We start from the raw sequence: 18,694 nt of genomic DNA, 5'->3' as shown, positions 1-18,694 counted from the left end.
TTGAACGGTAGCTTGTATTGCTCTGTTTTCTTCCTTGTTGCTGAAGAAAGAGAGTCCTGCAATCATAAGCTCACCATTTCCAACCTGGTCTAACTTGGGGCATAAGATCAATCAGTAGCAACTCAAAGCAAATTGACAACCTAAAATACTGAGTTCCCTGGCTGAAAAGTGTAGAAAAAAGCAAATTTGACCCACTCAGCTTAATGTGGTAGTGTCAGTCTGATAGGTGAAGAATAATTCAGGACAGATATTTGTCACTACTGCCCCTTGTGATCCACAGCAGTTACTGAAAGTCTCCTGTGCACAGAGTGACTCAGAGCTCTCTAAGCAGGCACCATAAGGAGTTAAAAACACAGCAGAAACAGAGTTTCCATACTGGCAGTCTTATGCAATCTAGGCCTAAAATAAGGGGCTTGCTTTTCCTGGGGCTTTTGCTACCTGAGGTAGTAAGGATAGTATCTTGTGATACTGTTTAATCATTCATGTATAACCACAGTGATTTAAACAAGTGACAGGAGGCAGGGAGGAATGTGCATATGCATTGGAAGAGGGAACCCATGCATTATGTAGCAGAGAGCTATTTTTCTCTCCAAGCTATTCTTCACTTCTGTAGGCTGGGAAAATCCTTTTTCCACTGACTCCATGATGTACCTTTCTACTACATTTAACATATTTTCAAAAGTATGCCCCTAATTAAGAGCTAGGATCCTGTCAAAACATTATGTATGGAATTTGACAGATTTCTTTATCATGGAGGGAAAACATAATGGGTTATGTTTTGGTTGTTTTGCAATAAGGTTTTTATTATTATTATTTTATTTAAAAATTTTTTTTTTAATAAGGGCTTTTAAAGAATAAAGGAGCTCTGGTGGGTCAGTGGTAAAACCATTTAGCTGCTAACCAAAAGGCTAGCAGTTTGAATCCACCAGCTGCTCTGCAGGAGAACGATGCAGCAGTTTGCTTCCATAAACATTAACAGCCTTGGAAATCCTATGGGGCAGTTACACTCTGTCCTATAGGGTTGCTCTGGTAGCATAGTGCCCAAGGCACTCGACTGCTAACCACAAGGCTGGCGGTTCAAACCCACCAGCCACTCCTTGGAAGGAAGGTTGGGCAATCTACTTCCATAGTGACACTGCCTCGGTAACCCAAGGAGGGGTCGCTATGAGTTGGGGCTGGCTGGATGGCACATAACAACAACAACATAGGGTTGCCATGAGTTGGTATAGGCTTGATGGCAGTGGGTTTGGTTTTAAAGAATATTGAGTTTGCAAGCCAAAGTGAATTGGTTGAGAATAGAACATAATAGAAATATTTAAGCACCAATGCTCAAAGCAGATGTATTTTACTACTTAAGCTATTATCTGGTTATAAGAAGACTTCAAGGGATATTTTTGGTTTAATGTTTAAAGATTATCTAAGGGCAATAGTTTCAGGGGTTCCTCCAACCTTCATGGCTCTGGGAAGTCTGGAGTCCGATGAGAAGTTGAAATTCTGTTCCTAATTTCCCCCCTTTTGATCAGGATTCTTCTATAGAATCTTTGATCAAATTGTTCAATAATGGTAGGCAGGCACCATGCAGTTCTTCTGGTCTCATGGCAAAGTAGGCATTTGTTCATGGAGATACATACCATTTTGATAAGAAAGAATTAAGTTATTTTTATTAGGAGGTATAGACATTGTGTCTCAAGCTGTTTTGGGAAAGAAAAATGATTCTGGAATTTATGTTAAATAGCAAAGGACTCTGGTCTTTGATTGATTAAAATGAAATGCTTTCACAACATATTTAAGTCTATTCAGGACCCCAAAAGACTCTTTAGTCCTAGCGTTATTTAACTAGCCTGTAGAATCAGAGATGGGGGGGAAGAAATAAGAAGAAGAAAGAAGAAGAAAGAAGAAGAAGAAGAAAGAAGAAGAAAGAAGGAGAAGAAGGAGGAGAAGGAAGAGAAGAAGGAGAAGAAAGAGAAGAAGAAGAAGGAGAGGGAGGGGGAGGAGGAGAAGGAGAAGAAGAAGGAGAAGAAAAAGAAGAGTTAAATATTGGAGATTTTAAATAGCTAGTCTCTGGTCACTTAATGACAATTTATTTTCAAATTTCATATATTTATCTCTATTCATTCCACAGTAGAAAGCTGTAGATTTGTCATGATGAGATGTCATACTGTCATCACTATTAAAGCAATGATTTACATTCTTATTAGGAAATGGCTACTGAACAATTAGTACCAATGAATTTCTTTCTTTTTAATTGTGATTTGGATGAAAATTTACAGAGCAAATTCACTTTCCATACAGCAGTTTACATACACTTTTATCTCATGACATTGACTACAATTTACCCCAATGCAACAGCTCCCCTCCCACTTCCTCCTGATAGTTACCTCTTCCCTGTGTCCATACCTCCATGCACTCCTGCCCCCTGAGCTGTCTCCCTGTGCATAAACAGCTTTTGTTTCTCCTATGATTGTTCTCACCAAGGAGTGTATCTATCTCAGGTAAATGTTCAACCCATATGCCTATCTTTTCTTTGGCTGGAAGCCACAGGGGTGGGTTCAATTCCAGACCTGAAGGGCAGTTAGGGGCCATAGTCTCAGTGGTTCCACCAGGCTCTATCAGACCAGCAAACCTGATCCCCACTTTTTTTTTCTTTTTTCCCAAATGATTTTAAGTTTCGTTGTACATTGTTCTCCCTCTCTATCCAGGATCTCCTACACAGATCCCCCTCTGAGTGGTTGAGAGTGGTAGCTGGGCACCATCCAGTTCTTCTGGTCTCATAGTCGTATAGGCTGCGGACTGTACCAGTCGCTAGGACTAATTGTTCCCATGAATCTTTGGTTTTCTTCATTCTTCTTTGCTCTGGACAAGGAGAGACCCATCGTTGCATCTAGACAGCTGCTTGCAAGCTTTTAAGATCCCAGTCGCTACTCACCAAAGTAGGAGGTAGAACAATGTTTTGTGTACTATGTTATGCCAGTTGAGCTTGATGTCCCCTGCAACTATGGTCCCAAGCCCACCGGTTCAACTACTCGGTTCCTTTGGGTAGCTGGCTGTGACAAGAAGTCACTACAACCTTGTCCCTTGTCAGCTCTACTATACACCTGGGAATTCTTACAGATCATACAAATAACCTTATAGGACCACTATCTGCCAACCCTATACATGGTCTTGGGTACATTCTCCACTTCATAGACATACCTAATAGTTCAGCCTGTCCACCCATCTATCCACCTGTATAGCCATGGTTGCCTTCACTGACAACATAGTACTGTATGTGCAAAAGGGTTCATCTTTGTTGTCTGTACCTCCCATGTACCTTTCTATGTCTTCCTCTTCCTCAATGCCACTCACATTTGGTACATGGCCCTTCTCTGACTTGAGCTCACTTACTTCATAGTACCTGCTTATAAGGAGGAGCTCTGGTAGCCTAGTGGCTAAGGCACTTGACTGCTAACCAGATGGCTGGCAGTTCAAACCCACCAGCCACTCCTTGGAAGGAAGATGGGCAATCTACTTCCGTAGTGATACTGCCTCGGAAACCCAAGGAGGGGTCGCTATGAGTCGGGTCCGACTCGACAGCACATAACAACAACAACAACCTGCTTATAATTTCTTTTGGGATAGACTCCATCCTTTGGAAGATAGGCTTGATTAATTAAAGAATCAATGGGAGTAGAGGGAAGAGGGATTTGGTTTACTCATCACTTGAAGTATAAAACTTTGTTAAAGATATTATATAAATTATTCATGTTCCCTGGAAATATTACTCAAAATATGGCTTCTAGATACTACTCTAAATTAATTTTCATTGTAGAATTTAAGATACAAGTTTCTAATCACCACTAAAATACTGAAATGTTTTCTCTTTGATGGCGCTGTGGTTAAGTACTGGGCTACTAACCAAAAGATTGGCTGTTTGAATCTACCAGTTACTCTATAGGAGAAAGATGAGGCAATCTCCTTCTGTAAAGATTACAGCCTTGGCAACCCTATGGGGCAGTTCTACTCTGTCCTATAAAATCGCTATGAGTCAGAATTGACTAGAGAGCAATGGGTTTTTTTTTTTGGTCTGTAGAATGTATTAAGGTCAATTTTAATGTTTAGACAATCCATTTGTTTAAGAAATAAACTGTAATAATAAGAAAAAAGCTCTATTAAACATGGATAATTATACATAGTTCTAGGTCAGTAAAGAGAGCAGGTAGTGTATGAACATGTTTTTTTTTTTTTCTTTAAAGGCAAAATTACGTCCATCTCTTAGATTCCACAAGGAGTGAGGCAGAGAGTGGAATAGCAAAGACAAGTAAAAAGTATAGGAGAGCCCTGCTGGGAGGCTGTAGATGCAACTGAGAGGAATAATAGCTGTAATGAGTCTTCTGCCCTGGCATATCTGTTGTTCCACATGTCAAAAGACTGATATGACACTACTTTAAGAGAAGGGGCAAGAAAGGAAAGAGGAGTGCAGAATGTAATACAGACTAAAGGGAAGAGTTACAGCCCAATTGAAATTCAAACTAGGTAACAGCTGATTGATCACAGGTGTTTTTTAATGAGGTGTCCACAATTAGCTTACTTGTTCCAATGTGGGCTTCTGGCCAACAATTTTGTTAACAGGAAATGTTTTCAAAATACATTAAACTAATTTTGAACCTCAAAAATCTTGGGTCAAAATATCATCATGTAACTATTTATATTTAAAAAAGCAGTCAAACTCACTGCAATGGAGTCAATTCTGACGCATAGCAACCCCCGTTTGGGTTTCCGAGGTGGTGAATCTTTAGGGAAGTAGATTGCTTCCTCATCCTTCCACAGAGTGGCTGGTAGGTTTGAACCACCAACATTCTGGTTAGCAGTTAAATGCCTTAGGTACTACACCACCAGAGCTCCTTAACTCTTCAGAAAAAAAAAAAAAAAAGAGAGAAAAGAAAAAGAAAAAAAACCCCAAACTCACTGTCGTCCAGTCTATTCAACTCATAGCGATCTCTCCTTGGGTTTCTGAGGCAGTATCCCTACAGAAACAGATTGCCCAGTCTTCCTTCTGAGGAGTGGTTAGAGGGTTTGAACTGCCAGCCTTCTGGTTAGCCTTAGGCACTATGCCACCAGAGCTCTGTATACAAAAAAGCTTTAAATTTAAGGAATTTTAAAGAACTGGGACCTTGGTCTCTTGAAGAGTCATTGAGATATTAACATGACAGTTCTGATCATGCACAGGAAACCCTCATTTAGACCAGTGCATTTTCAAGTGTAGTCTGAGTTCTGGAGGCAGCAACAGCATCACTGGGCAGCCTATTAGAATTCATGCTAATGTTTGAGAACCATTGCTTTAGATAATAACTTGTTAATTTCAAAATAGAGTATTACCTAGGCCTATGGAATGAGAATCATTGAAGGTGAGGTCTGGCAGCCTCTTTCAGCAAAGTCTCCAGATGAATCTTATGTGGGCTAAAATTTTCAAAGCACTGATTTAGGCCATTGTTTGTCAAACTGCTGATTACAACCCATTAGTGGGTTGTAAAATCAATTTAGTGGGCAGTGACCAGCATTTTTAAAAAGTGAAACAGTATAGAATAGAAAATGGAGTGCATCTCCTGTAGCATAGATGAGTACTGCCTCATGAAACTTGTTTCAGTTTTACATATATGTGTCCACGTGTATGTACTCTTTTGGATGGAAGGGGCAACTGTTAATTTTTGAAGAGCTGATGGAGTGTGATAAAGAAGCTAAAACTTTGAGACATGGTGAGAACTGCTTGGTTGACAATAAAGCATATGGACAGCTTAATGTGGATTATTGTTGGGGAGATAAAAGAGGGATGAGGAGCTAGGGAAGAGAGTGAAGGTAAGAACACAGAGGGCCAAAGTCTTATATCGCCAAAATCCTTGTGGAGAAAGAAACAAAAAGACCCCCCCAGAGAGAGGACATGGAAGGGGCACCCACAACAAGGGGGGTATCAGGGAGAATAATAACATGATGAGGTCATGCGTGATCTTCAAGAGAGAACTACTGTAGGAGGACTGGTGAAAATGAAGGAGCCCTGATGGTGCAGTGGTTAACCCCTTGGCTGCTAACTGTAAGGTTGGCGGTTTGAACTCACTAGCTGCTCCATGAAAGAAAGATGTGGCAGCCTGCTTCCATAAAGATTGACAGCCTTGGAAACCTTGTGGGGGAGTTCTACGCTGTCCTATAGTCATTACAAGTCATAATCAACTTGAAGGCAGTGGGTCTTTTGGTTTGGGGAAAATGTATGTAGTCTTTCATTCATTCACAGTTATAGCCACTGAGGGTACACACATGAGGCCTATTATGGAGCCCAGTAACAGTAATAATAATAGACTAATCAGGACTATGAAGAAGTATTATAAAAGTGCTGAGCAGAACACTGAATTCAGCTTGTGAGGATGGAGTAGGGAGTAAGGTAACAGGGATATCTGTATAGAGAAGATATTTAACCAAGAGGATGATTGCATCTCAACATGATATTTTATTTTGAAGTTAATCAGTTATTTCCTAAATCAATGGTTCTGAAACATTAGCGTGCATTAGAATCCCTTGGGGGCTTGTTAAAACACTGATTGCTAGACCCCACAGAGTTTCTGATTCAGCAGGTCTGGGATGAGGTCTCAGAATCCTTACTTCTGACAAATTGAGAAGAGTCATGCTAGATGGTGTTTCTAGAAACACGATTTAAAACAGATAGACTTTAACTGATCTACATGTACACATGCACATAGTTTTTTCCTTACTAGATTTTGATGACTTGCTAACAATAACCATCACTGACTTAATTTTTATTATAAAATATTTTACCAAGATTTTAAGATTTAACTTTGACATTTGACAAGAGAGACGACTGCTTTCGTGTTGCAGACATGCTGCATGCTTGCTAAAATTCTTTTCTTTTGGTCCCTTTGCAGCTAGGTGAGCCCATGTGACTGAGTTCTGCCAATGCATAGTAGGCAAAAAGGATGTGAACCCTTCCAGATTTGTTCAAAACTTCTTTTGAAATCTGCCTTCCTTCATTGCCAGTGTGTGTGTTGGTAGCCTCCAAGGGCCTTCAGAGCCACTTGATAAGAGTCTGGGCCCCTGAATCACCACTTGGAGAAGGGATACACAGGACTGCCACTAAGTGGGATCAGAATGCTTTTGTTGTATTAAGTCCCTGAGATTTAGTGATTTGTCAGCACTATGTAGCTTGCCCTACTCTATGTTGTGCCTGGCACTGAGTAACACAAAATTTGTTATTTATGAACTGAATGAATAATTATTAAAACTCCAATTTCTATCCCCTTAGATCCAATATTCAACCTATAAATGGCCTTTTTACCATTCATTTATTCAACTAATACTTCCATAGAAACTAACATTTGTCAAGCATTGCAATGGTGAGCAAAAACACACACTTACTTGCTGTCATGGAATTGATAGTCTGGTGAAAGATGGACATAAATCAAACTATCACTGAAACAAATGTAAAATGACAACTGCCATAATTAGTGTGAATGTTGGGAACCTGGACTATTCAGTACCTTGTTAGGAATAAATGTTGAAAGCTTTTAAGGTGTAATGGTACCACCTGCTTAAAAATAATTTAAAAATATTAACTGAGTCTGGATGTAATGAAGCAAATATTGTTGAGACATAAAGCTTAATTGTTAAACTTTCTATTTAATAGTCTTAACTATTGAATGGGATTTGTTCATCTACAGTGATACAAACTTTTATAAATGCATGTATAACTAGAATTAAAATTAAACTATGTAATTCATCAGTTAACTCTTCAGAGACTTGTAAAAAGTCTTTTACTGTGCTTCTCTTTCTTTTACTGTAGTGTTGGATACTTTATTATTAACTGTGAGTTCTTACCAAATCGGCAGTAAATTATTTCTGACAAAGATATGCACTTTAAAACTAGGGTTATGTACTGAAGGCCTCATTCAATAAAAGTTAAATCAGATCAAATCACTAAATACATCCTTGAATTAACATTTGTCATTCAGAGGACCTGTTAGGCCTATTAAACTTTTCTATACCAACTGATAAACATTGGGTAAGCTTGTACACATGATGGATTTTAGATTTACACTGAATAGCTTTTTCTTCTTCCATACACTCACATACATGCTTCACTGGTTTAAAAACTTGATTTCCACCACCTTTGAAAGAGCAATAAAAATACTTACATAAATTATTTACATTGCAAATATGGAACAGTATTTATTTTTGTAATTTGTACAAAAAAACACACATCACTTACTCTTATTTTCCAAATACTTAAGGCATTTTCCAAACAGGAGTGTCAGAATGGGTTTTCCACTGAATATGGGAGCTCTGGTAGTGTAGTGCCTAAGGCATTTGACTGCTAACCAGAAGGCTGGCCATTCAAACCCATCAGCCACTCCACAGAAGGAAGATCGGTCAGTCTACTTCTGTAGTGATACCACCTCAGAAACCCATGGTGGGGTCTTTATGAGACAGATCTGACTCCATGGCAGTGAGTTTTGGGTTTGGTATCCAGCCTATGTTCCCCCAAGACACTACCCCACAGCTAGGATTGGATTGACGAGCACAAACTCGATTTTTAGACACATTGTAGGATTTTGAAACTGCAGGTACCCAGGGATTTAGTACAAGCATACCAGGTAAGAAAACAGAAGTCCTAAAGGTAAAATAATTTGCTCCACTACACACAATTTGGTTTGGTCTCTGGTATCCCAGGTGTCCTGAGTTCCTGTGTAGCTTTCTCTCTATCACATTTTATCCTACAGTTGAAGGTCAGACTGGATTAGCCTAAATTCTTCCAGTCTGTTTTTTCTTCCGGATAGGGTTGTTTTGTGTGGTAGGTCTAATTCAGATCAAATTTTCTTCTGCCTTTTTGGCATTAGTATTCAGGTTTTTGTTTGTTCGTTTTTGTTTTGTCCTTTGCTTTGTTGAGCGTATGAACCTCGAGGAGGGTAACACCCATCTAAACCCAAGGACTCCAGGCACAAACCAAAAAACCCATTGCTGTGGAGTGGATTCCACTCAAAGCAACTCTGATCCGGCGGAGTAGAACTGCCCCATTGGGTTTCCAAGGTTGCAAATCTATAGAAGCAGATTGCCACACCTTTCTCCCTTGGAGTAGCTGGTGGGCTCAAATTGCCCACTTTTTAGTTAGCAGCCAGCGCTTTGCTGGATTTTGCCATTTACAGGCACTCACAACCTCAACCACCAAGTCTAAAAGAACACACCAACTCCCCCAGCGTCCGAATGACCACGTGTGGAAGGAGGAGCCGTCTTCAGGTTGGCGTCCAGGGGCGGGGCGGGGCCAGAGATCTGTCCATCACCGAGTCCGCGGGTGGCAGCACCTACCACACCGCTGTACCTTGGCTAGGCGGAGCCGGGGCGGGAAGACCGCGGCCGGGGAAGGCGGGGACAGGTCGGCCAGAGCCAATCTGCGGGGCTGCGCGAGGAGGCGTGGGCGGGGTCACCGCACGCAACCCAAACACACGGGCCCGGACGCACCGGTAGCGCTGCTTCTCCTCGCCTTCCGGTGCGAGAACCGGGGAACCTCTTCTGGGCACCCCCACCTTTGTGGCCCAGACGCCCCCGCTCCGGCCCCGCCTTCCCGGGGAAGGCGGCCTAGCCCGCGCGGCGCGTTACGGGAGCGAGGCGACGGTTGCCGGGAAGCGCGCGCCGCCCCTCCCTCTCGTCCTCCTCTCACGCGCCACCCGTTTTTCCTCTTTCTCGGTTAATAACAGCTGGCCGGGGGAGGAGGGAAGGTGGCCCCGGCGGAGTCTGGGCGGGCGCCTCCCACTCACTCGCGAGCCGCAGTGGGAGCAGGAGGATGGCGGCGGTAGCAGCGGCCGCCCGGGAGGAGGCGGTGCCGAGGCTCGGGGCACAGACCGCAGCGAAGGGAGCAGTGAGCGGCAGCAGCCCGTCGTGGCGCACCAGAACCGAAACCAGTGGCAGCCGCACAGCCACCTGAACCGCCCCCTCCTGCCGAAGTCAGAGAGCATCGGCCACCGCTCCCGGAGCCTGTACTCCTTCCTTTCTGCCGCTCCTCATCTTCCGTGCCCCCCTTGTCAGGCCTCTGGACTCTCCCGCCGTCCCCAAGAAGAGGGCGCCGGACGTCGACCGCCCCTCGGGGCACCAGGCGGCGGCCCTGGACGTACAGGGGCCTCTCTGGGCCGGCCGCGGCGCCTCGGCCCTGATCTCTCCCTCCTGCGCTCGCTCCCGCCCTCTCAGCGCTCCGGGGGCTGCGCGCGGGCCCGGCCCGGGGCAGGGCGGACATGGGCGCCAAGCAGAGCAGTCCGGCCGCTGCTAACGGCCGCACTCGGGCGTACTCGGGCTCAGATTTACCTTCCAGCAGTAGCGGAGGGGCCAATGGGACCGCGGGCAGCAGCGGCGGGGCTCGGGCCGCGGCCGCGGCGAGATTTCCGGCTCAGGTGTCAGGCTCGCAGCAGCCCAGCGCTTCGGGCGGCGCCGCGGCGGCCTCGGCGGCCCCGCGCAGCCGCTCCCTAGGCGGCGCAGTGGGGACCGTGGCGTCGGGGGCCCGCGCCGCGCAGTCCTCTTTCAGCATCCCCAACAGCAGCAGCGGCCCGTACGGTTCGCAGGACTCGGTGCACAGCAGCCCAGAGGACAGCGGCGTCAGCAGGGACCGGCCGGCGGGCGGGGGCCCCGGCGGGCCGCGCCTGGTGATCGGCTCCTTACCAGCTCACCTCTCGCCGCACATGTTTGGAGGTACGGCCCCCACCCCGCGTGCCCGTCCTCCCCAGTTCCCTCTGGCCGCACGTGGACCGCGGCCGCCAGTTATTTTTACCCTTCTCCTTTTCTCCTTCAGCAAGAGCGTCCAGGCTTTGCCGTCCGAGCCGGGTCCACGCTCGGTCACTCCCCACCTCCTGGGAAGAAAGTCCCCACTTAACTCTCTGCGGCGCCACGGCTGCAGAGACTTCTTAAAGGGAGACAAACTACTCCTGTGCCCCCTCAACTTTGTAGCGGTTCCCCATTAGGGAAAGGCCCCCCCCCCATCCGGGGAATGGAGTTTCAAAACAGATGAAGCAGCTTTGTTGTTGTGGCTTCCTGCGTAAGGAAGACAGGCGAAGACCAGTTGTTTAAATGTATCTAGGGCTCAGGTGATGAGCAAGTTTTTAAAAGACCGGAAGGCAGAGTCTCAAATGAGCGTTTGAGTATTTGAAAACCGAGAGGAGTATCTTCTTTAGGATAAAGGAGCCCTGGTGGTACAGTGGTTAAGTGCTTGGCTTCTAACCGAAAGCCACCGGTTCGAACCCATCAGCCGCTCCGCGGGAGAACGATGGGGGCTATCTGCTTCCGTAAAGAATACAGCCTTTGGAAACCCCGTGAGGCAGTTCTGCTCTGTCCTATGGGATCGTTATGGATTTTTTTTTTTTTTTTTCCTCTCCTCTGGACTGACTTTTAATGGCTGTAGACCTTAAGTTCGTCTAAATAGCCCTACGTTCCACCTTAACTAGATGATCTGTTAATTAAGTGTATTTTTTAGCCCCGGGTAAACTGCCGTTTGAAGTAAAACTCACGCGAGTCCTACTCAACTTGGACAAAGCACTTAAAAATTGTGAACAGTTTCTTAAGGAGAGAAACTAAAAAATCATTACAACCCTGCCTACAAGGTGCAGTAATAGTTTAAGGTGCCTTTGAAAGAATCACGTTACCTCTAGAGTTAAGGAAAAGCGACTTTTGAAAAATGGAAATTATTGCTAGTAAAGCGATGCACTTTTATGTAGATACAGGAAGAAGGGTGTACTTGGCCTGAGGTAAAAGACTTGACCTGTTTGTGTTTTATGGTGATCCACTTTGCCTCAAAACGATTATGGTAGATGAATCAAGACACTCTCCTGCCCCCCAACTTCATTGAAAAGAAACAAATTAAATCTGGGGAAGAGATGCTGACTGTTTATAAAGTTGTGACTTTTGTGTAGGGAGGTATAGGGAATATTCAATAATGTAATTTACCTGTTGTGATGTTCTGTACTATCAAAACTTGTATAGCATAAATTCAGAATGGGAATGTCATGTTTAGTCTTCCCATCTTTTTAATAGTTTGCATATTCAGTATAGAACAACTCTTGACTTTAATTACCTGCCTTTAAGTACTTGTTTTAAAGTCATTTTGTTATGTGACTAAAAACAGTAACATTTCCTAACATTGTGACATATTTTAAAAATCTTTTGTTTTTAAGAAGAACAATGTTGCCCTTACTTTGACCTGATAACAACCAAGACAGTTGAAGGCGCTGTGGTCACCAAGTCAGGGAATAGAAAGAATTTCCTGAGCATAGGATATTAATGCCAGAATAAAGGATAAACTGGTTTTAAAATATAGATACCTTTTTAAGCTTAAAATTTGCATTTTGTAGTTATGATCTTCAAAAACACGGATATTTAAAAGCTAGCTCAAGAAGTTTAGCTTTGTGCATATTCTATTAAAAAGAGAAAAAGCTAATAATTTTTAATTAATATGCTGATTTATTTTTATTAAAAAAATTGTTCCTAATTACCTTTCACTAAGAGTCCGTATATCCCTAAGGATTTGTTTACATTCCATTCAGACCAGGGAACAAATAGCTGACACCTGTGCTATTAGTTCATAGTGATTTACCAAGTAAAAAAGATGTAGTTGCTAAGAGTTGGAAGGATGGAGCATTTCTGCCTTTTCTAATCTAAGTTTCTAGAGTTATGCACTTGAATACCTTAGTACTTTTGGGGTTAGGATGACTGAGGCCTAGTAGCAGGATAGTGACAATGTATGAGGAACTTCTGGCGGCCTTTCTCAGTGGGGTCTTCCAAGAAAATTGAACCCATTGTATATAATGAATTAACCTTTTTTCATTTGCATTCAGAGAGGTACCAGTTACATACCATTCTTGGGAAATATGAGAAAAAGATGGTTCAAATCATTTTCTGTGTTCTGTATCTCAGATGAACAACCCCTGTTGAGAAAGGCTGGGAGGAGATCAGAGAAATTACTTGTTCCTGTTATATGATAGCATCCGATCATTGTGCCAGTACCTTAAATCCTTATTGAGACATGGAGATATGTCTTATTTATGTATAAGATAGGTCTTATATATATGTATATATATTTATAAGTATATGTGTAAGATACATACACTTACGTAAAAACCCATCTTTCTAGTGGCATTTGCCTTAATGAGGCTTTTACTTATATTTTGGCAGATGAGTCATCAAGTAAATTTAATAGAAGCATAATTGCTGCTTGTATTATTGTTTCCTAATTGGAAAATTTGGTATAAGGTTCAAAATTATCATTCTCATATGGGCTGATATATAAAAAAGGAAAACCTAAACAATGTCATTTTTTTTTTAAGACTCTATCAAGTCAGATTTTTTACTAGTTTCATCTTAATAACTGCCAGATTGAATGAGGAGGTTACCTGTGTTGAGCTTTGTGTTTTGCACATTTACCTGCGCTGTGTATGCTCTCATTCCGTTCTCTACAGAGAACTAGAAGAGAGGTGCTTAATTCAGATATTTCTGTTTACAGAATTTTGTAAAATTGAGTTGTTAGACCTCAGAATAAAGGTTGTGGAATGTCCTTGATTATAATCCATGTTGGCATTTTTAGGTGAAGTAGATCTTGTTTTTGTTATTCTTTACAGGCTACTGAGCTAATACTGGTCATCACCTTTGTTATAAAACAAGTTTTTAAGGGTATAATCTAATATTTAAAGCCTTGGTAATGCATAGGAATATGGAAATACTTTAGAATTTGTCTACTTTTTTTTCCCCACTGCTGAGTTGCTGATATTCATAAAAGCAATTAAAATGAGTGGCAAAATAGCTTTTACTGATGTATCAGGAGTGAAGGAGGTGAAATGGACTACAAAAACACACAAATAAATGAAAATTATTTCTAAAGAAATCATTGTGGACTTGTAATGCATCCATGAGCTGGAAATGAAAGTGTAAAATGAATTACAGTAATGTGGACAATTAACCAGTAATAATTCGATTGCTTTTGGCTGCCTCCTAACTGGCTTGAGTTTGTTTTGGTGTGGTATGCCCATGCTCTGTTTCAGTAATGTGATTGTAATTTAGGTGCCTCCTGTTACTTATGAAACATGCTTCCTTACATGAAGGAGGATGGGTTTTCCCTTAAAGTTGAATATGTTAAATAAATGCTGTATGTCTGGATAGATTTATCGTAATGTTTAAGGTGACATGGGTATTTATGTTGGTTAGATTATTCTCATTAATTAACCATTATTGAGTTGTTTTTGAGTCATTACTTCTTAGAAGGCTCAAATGCCAAAACGTTTAAATTTGAGATAGTATAATAATTAGTCTCCTTCCTGTTCCCGACTGTTCTCTTATTCCATTGAAGCCTTTTATAGGGAATGTCAGAAGAGGAATGTCTGCTTCTCCCTAAGAAAAATGCTACTTTTGACCACCACTCCTGACCTCCCAAAAAAGAACTTGGGTGGTTAATGTTTCTTACTTGTAATTGCTTTAAACACTACAGGAAGATACATTATGTTGTATGCTTTGTTATGTTAACATGTGATCTCTGCCAGTGGAAGTTCATGCCACCCCCTTTTTTTTCCCAAAGTACTCTTGATTGGAAAGCGGAAGGTGGGCTGGAGGGGGAAGAGTGGTATGGATTGCAAAGCGCATTATTAGGTTTGAGAGCTGCCTGCCTGAGGATGTAGTACTTTGATGCTTTGTTGGCTGCTGCCTAGTGCCTGCAGGAAAAGAGCTCTGTTGTCTTATTAACAGATAATGTCCCCAGTAAGTCACCCCACTTCCCTGCAGTTTGATTTTCTGGTAACCAACAAATAGATGCTTATTTATTTTCTGGTTACCAGTATCATTAATTGAATACTAGCTGTTTTTCCATATCATTCATCTTGTGTTTGTAAGGAGAATTGCCTTATTACATGTACTGGGCTCTTATATTGGTAAATGTGTTAAAACAGAAGTTAGTTGGTATTAGCTGCTCTCAAGTTGGCCCCCACTCATAGGGATCCCATGCACATTAGAATACAATGCTGCCTAGTCCTGCACCATCCTCATGATTGATTGCAGATCAGAATGTTGTGGTTGCTTTGTATACCAAAGTACTTCCTAAATTTTACTTAATTATGTAAATATTCATGAAAAGTATTATTTGCTTGACCTGTTTATCTGTATTTTAATTTTGATTGTTTTTTGGCCACTATTACCTAATGAATCCCAGTTGTTCCACACTTACATATTTAGAAATTAGGGGGAACATGGTTATTTGTGGGAACAAAAGTTCTGATTGCATTAATTTTCTGTGTTGATCCATAAACAAAAACAAACAAATAAAAAAAACAGACTCATTGCCATCAAGTCAATTCCAGCTCACAGCAACCCTGCAGGACAGAGTAGAACTGCCCCATAAGGTTTCCAAGGCTGTAATCTTTACAGAGCAGACTGCCACATCTTTCTCCCTTGGAGCAGCTGGTGGGTTGGAATCGCAGACTTTTGGGTTGGCAGCTGGGCACTTTAAACACTGCACTACTATGATGCCTTTGTTGCTTCACAGATTACTAGAAATATAGCTGCTTAAAGCGATACACATTTATTATCTCTCAGTTCCTAGGAGCCAGGAATCTGAGCACAGCTTGGCTGAGTCCTCTGTAAGCCTGCAATCAAAATGTTGGCCAGGGTTGGGTTTTTATCTAGAGATTGGACTGGGAATGGTCTGCTTCCAAGCCTCCTCAGGTTGTTGACAGAATTCATTTCTTTGTGACTGTAGACTCATGGAGAGACTTTAATAAGATCAGCTGGTGCTACATTCTTAGGTAATCCTGGGCAAGTATCACTTTTTGCCCTATCCCATTGGTTGGAAGCAAGTTTTGGGTCCTGCCCACACTCAAAGTGAGGGAATTACACAGAAGTGTAATTTTCAGGAGCCAGAGATCTTGCATGGGTGTTTTAAAGTCTATTTCTGGCATTGATTTAAGCTTAGATTGATTGGTTATACTTGTAACTGTTTTATTTTTAAGGTCCTTTTTTATTAAAGTTGTAATAATGCATATGGTTAAGTGTTGATTTTGTAAACATTAATTGAGTCCCTTTTAGGCCCTTTTTGACCACTGTGAATGTAGGTCTTTCTGCCCTTGCTCAGCTATGGCTTGCACTTGAAAGATGGACACATGATTATTGCACAATGTAACAAGTATTATAATAGAACTATTAGCAAAATGCTGGGTGAGGTATCTTTGTCTAAAACAGTCAAGGACCGTCAGTGTCTCAGGGAGGGAATGTAGTGAAAACTATGAAGGATTTGTAAGGGGAGGGCACTATAGACGAAAGAAGAATGCATGAAAATCATTGATTCTAATATGGCATACTGCAAATTTAAGTATGTCTGGATTGTAGGTTACATGAAGGTATGATGGGAACATGAAGGTAGAAAAATTGGTTTCAGCCAGCTGTTGAAGACTTACTTTTATGGTGGTATGAGTTTATTTTATCTAACCAGATTTTTAAGCAGGATTTTATCATGATCAGGCCAGGAGGCACCAGTCAAATCATAGTTGACATAAATAGCAACTGTATGGGGTTGTGCATTGCTCAGCCTGTGAAGCTGTATATAGCAGACCTGATCATGATTAAATTGCCTTTTAGGAAGAGAGAATGGGAGCAGGAAGATACCAAACCAAAACCACTGCTGTCCAGTCAATTCTGACTCATAGCGACCCTGTAAGATAGAGTAGAACTGCCCTGTTAGGGTTTCCAAGGCTGTAGATCTTTATGGAAGCAGGCTACTTCATCTTTCTCTTGTGAAGCAGCTGGGATGTTTGAACTACTGATCTTTTGGTTAGCAGCCCAATGCTTTAACCACAGTACTACCAGTGCTCCTACCAGGAAGATAAGCTAGGATATATTTAGCATAGTACTAGTGGAAGATACCTAAATTAGAACTATGGTATTAGTGAGGGAAAGGAAAAGTTTAATTTGATTGTGGTTTTTAAGGTAGAACTGATAGAATTGAGGAACTGGGTACATAGTAGCTATGTCATTAACTAACATTAAAAATAGATAGGTAAGGACAAATTTTAGGAAATAATAATGAGTTCTTGTAGCCCTGTTAATTTTGAGAGGCTATCCTGGAAGCTCTGGTAGTGTAATGGCTAAGGCACTTGACTGCTAACCAGAAGGCTGGCGGTTCAAACCCACCAGCCACTCCTCGGAAGGCAGATGGGGCAATCTACATCCGTAGTGATACTGCCTCAGAAACCCATGGAGGGGTCACTATGAGTCGGGTCTGACTCGATGGCACGTAACAGCAGCAACGTTAGATTTCCATCTAGAAGCATCCTTTTAGCCATTTGAATTATGAGTCTCTAATTCAGGTGTTGGTGAAGAATATTGAATATACCATGGATTGTCAGAAAAATGAACAAATTAGTCTTAGAAAATACAACCAGAATCTTCCTTAGAAGTCAGATGGTGAGACTTGTACTTGCTTACTTTAAACAGAGCATCATGAAAGACTCGACGACACATAACAACAACAACAACAATGTAAGATTTTAAAAGAGAAATATTTTCCTCATAAGAATTGCTTTAACTGAATTCCACAGTTGTTTTGTTTTCATTAAAAAAATCAAAAAAACTCACTGCTATCAAGTTGGATCCAACTCATAGTGACCCCTCCTTGGGTTTCCGAGGTGGTATCACTATGGAAGTAGATTGCCCAACCTTCCTTCTGAAGAGTGGCTGGTGGGTTTGAACCACCAGCCTTCTGGTTAGCAGTCAAATGCCTTAGGCACTACACCACCAGAAAATATTTTCTAATTTCGCTTGTTATTTGATCCATAGGTTATACAATCTAGTGCTTTTTTTCACTTCATCAGTTTTTTTCATCACATTAAATGTTTTTCCGTAAGTGATTTTTAATGACTGTCCCATATTACAAAGTTCATTCAATAAATAGTTAAGGAGAGCCTAGTCTGCCAGGTGGGAACTCTGATAGCATAGTGCCTAAGGTACTTGACTGCTAATCAGAAGGCTGGCGGTTCAAACCCATCAGCCACTCCTCGGAAAGAAGATGGGGCAACCTACTTCCGTAGTGATACTGCCTGGGAAACCCAAGACTACTGCCTGGGAAACCCAAGGAGGGGTCGCTGTGAGTTGGGTCTGACTCGACGGCACATAACAACAACAACAACTCTGCCAGGTACTGTTCTAGGGATACAGCAGTAAAGAAAGAAGACATAAATTCCTGTTTTCGTAGACCTTGTATTCTACTAAGGAGATAGTAAACAAATAAGTATAATATATAATGTGTCAGAGATGGTTGAATGTGATGGAGAGAAGTAGGGTAGAAAGACAGCTAGGGGGTATGCAAGTGGAAGTTTGTCCATGGTTGTTATTTTAAATATGGTTTCAGAGATGACTTCACTGATAGGTGACATTCAAGCAGAGAGGGAGGGAACAAGCTATGAGGATCTCTGGGGGAAAGCAGACCTAGGCAGAGGCAACTATAAACCTAGGCGGAGGTAACTATAAAGGCCCTAAGGTGTGAATGAATGGACCTGATGTGTTCTGGGAATAGCTGTGAAGCCATTGTAGCTGCAGTGCAGAGTGTTGTAGAAGATTAGAGCAGAGAGTTGTAGGATGGTGTAAGAGTGGAGGCAGAGTTATAAAACATGTAACCTACCAAAAAAATAAAATACTTGGGAATAAATCT

General features: G+C 42.0%; 1 protein-coding gene across 1 annotated transcript in view; it reads left to right on the top strand.

Moving 5' to 3' along the window:
• The first annotated feature begins 10,262 nt into the window (after positions 1-10,262).
• The window catches only part of ZNRF2 (zinc and ring finger 2), a 138,086-nt gene continuing 129,654 nt past the window's right edge, over positions 10,263-18,694 (top strand). Inside the window, exon 1 of the mRNA XM_007945486.2 lies at positions 10,263-10,713. Coding sequence (XP_007943677.1) covers positions 10,263-10,713 — 451 coding nt within the window. The remainder of the gene's footprint in view (positions 10,714-18,694) is intronic.

The sequence above is a fragment of the Orycteropus afer genome, unplaced genomic scaffold (assembly GCF_000298275.1).
Source record: "Orycteropus afer afer isolate SDZICR_OR568_19922 unplaced genomic scaffold, OryAfe1.0 scaffold00008, whole genome shotgun sequence".
NCBI classification, from domain to species: domain Eukaryota; kingdom Metazoa; phylum Chordata; class Mammalia; order Tubulidentata; family Orycteropodidae; genus Orycteropus; species Orycteropus afer.
The sequence above is the reverse complement of the archived record's forward strand: the minus strand, read 5'-3'. Positions and strand labels throughout refer to the sequence as shown.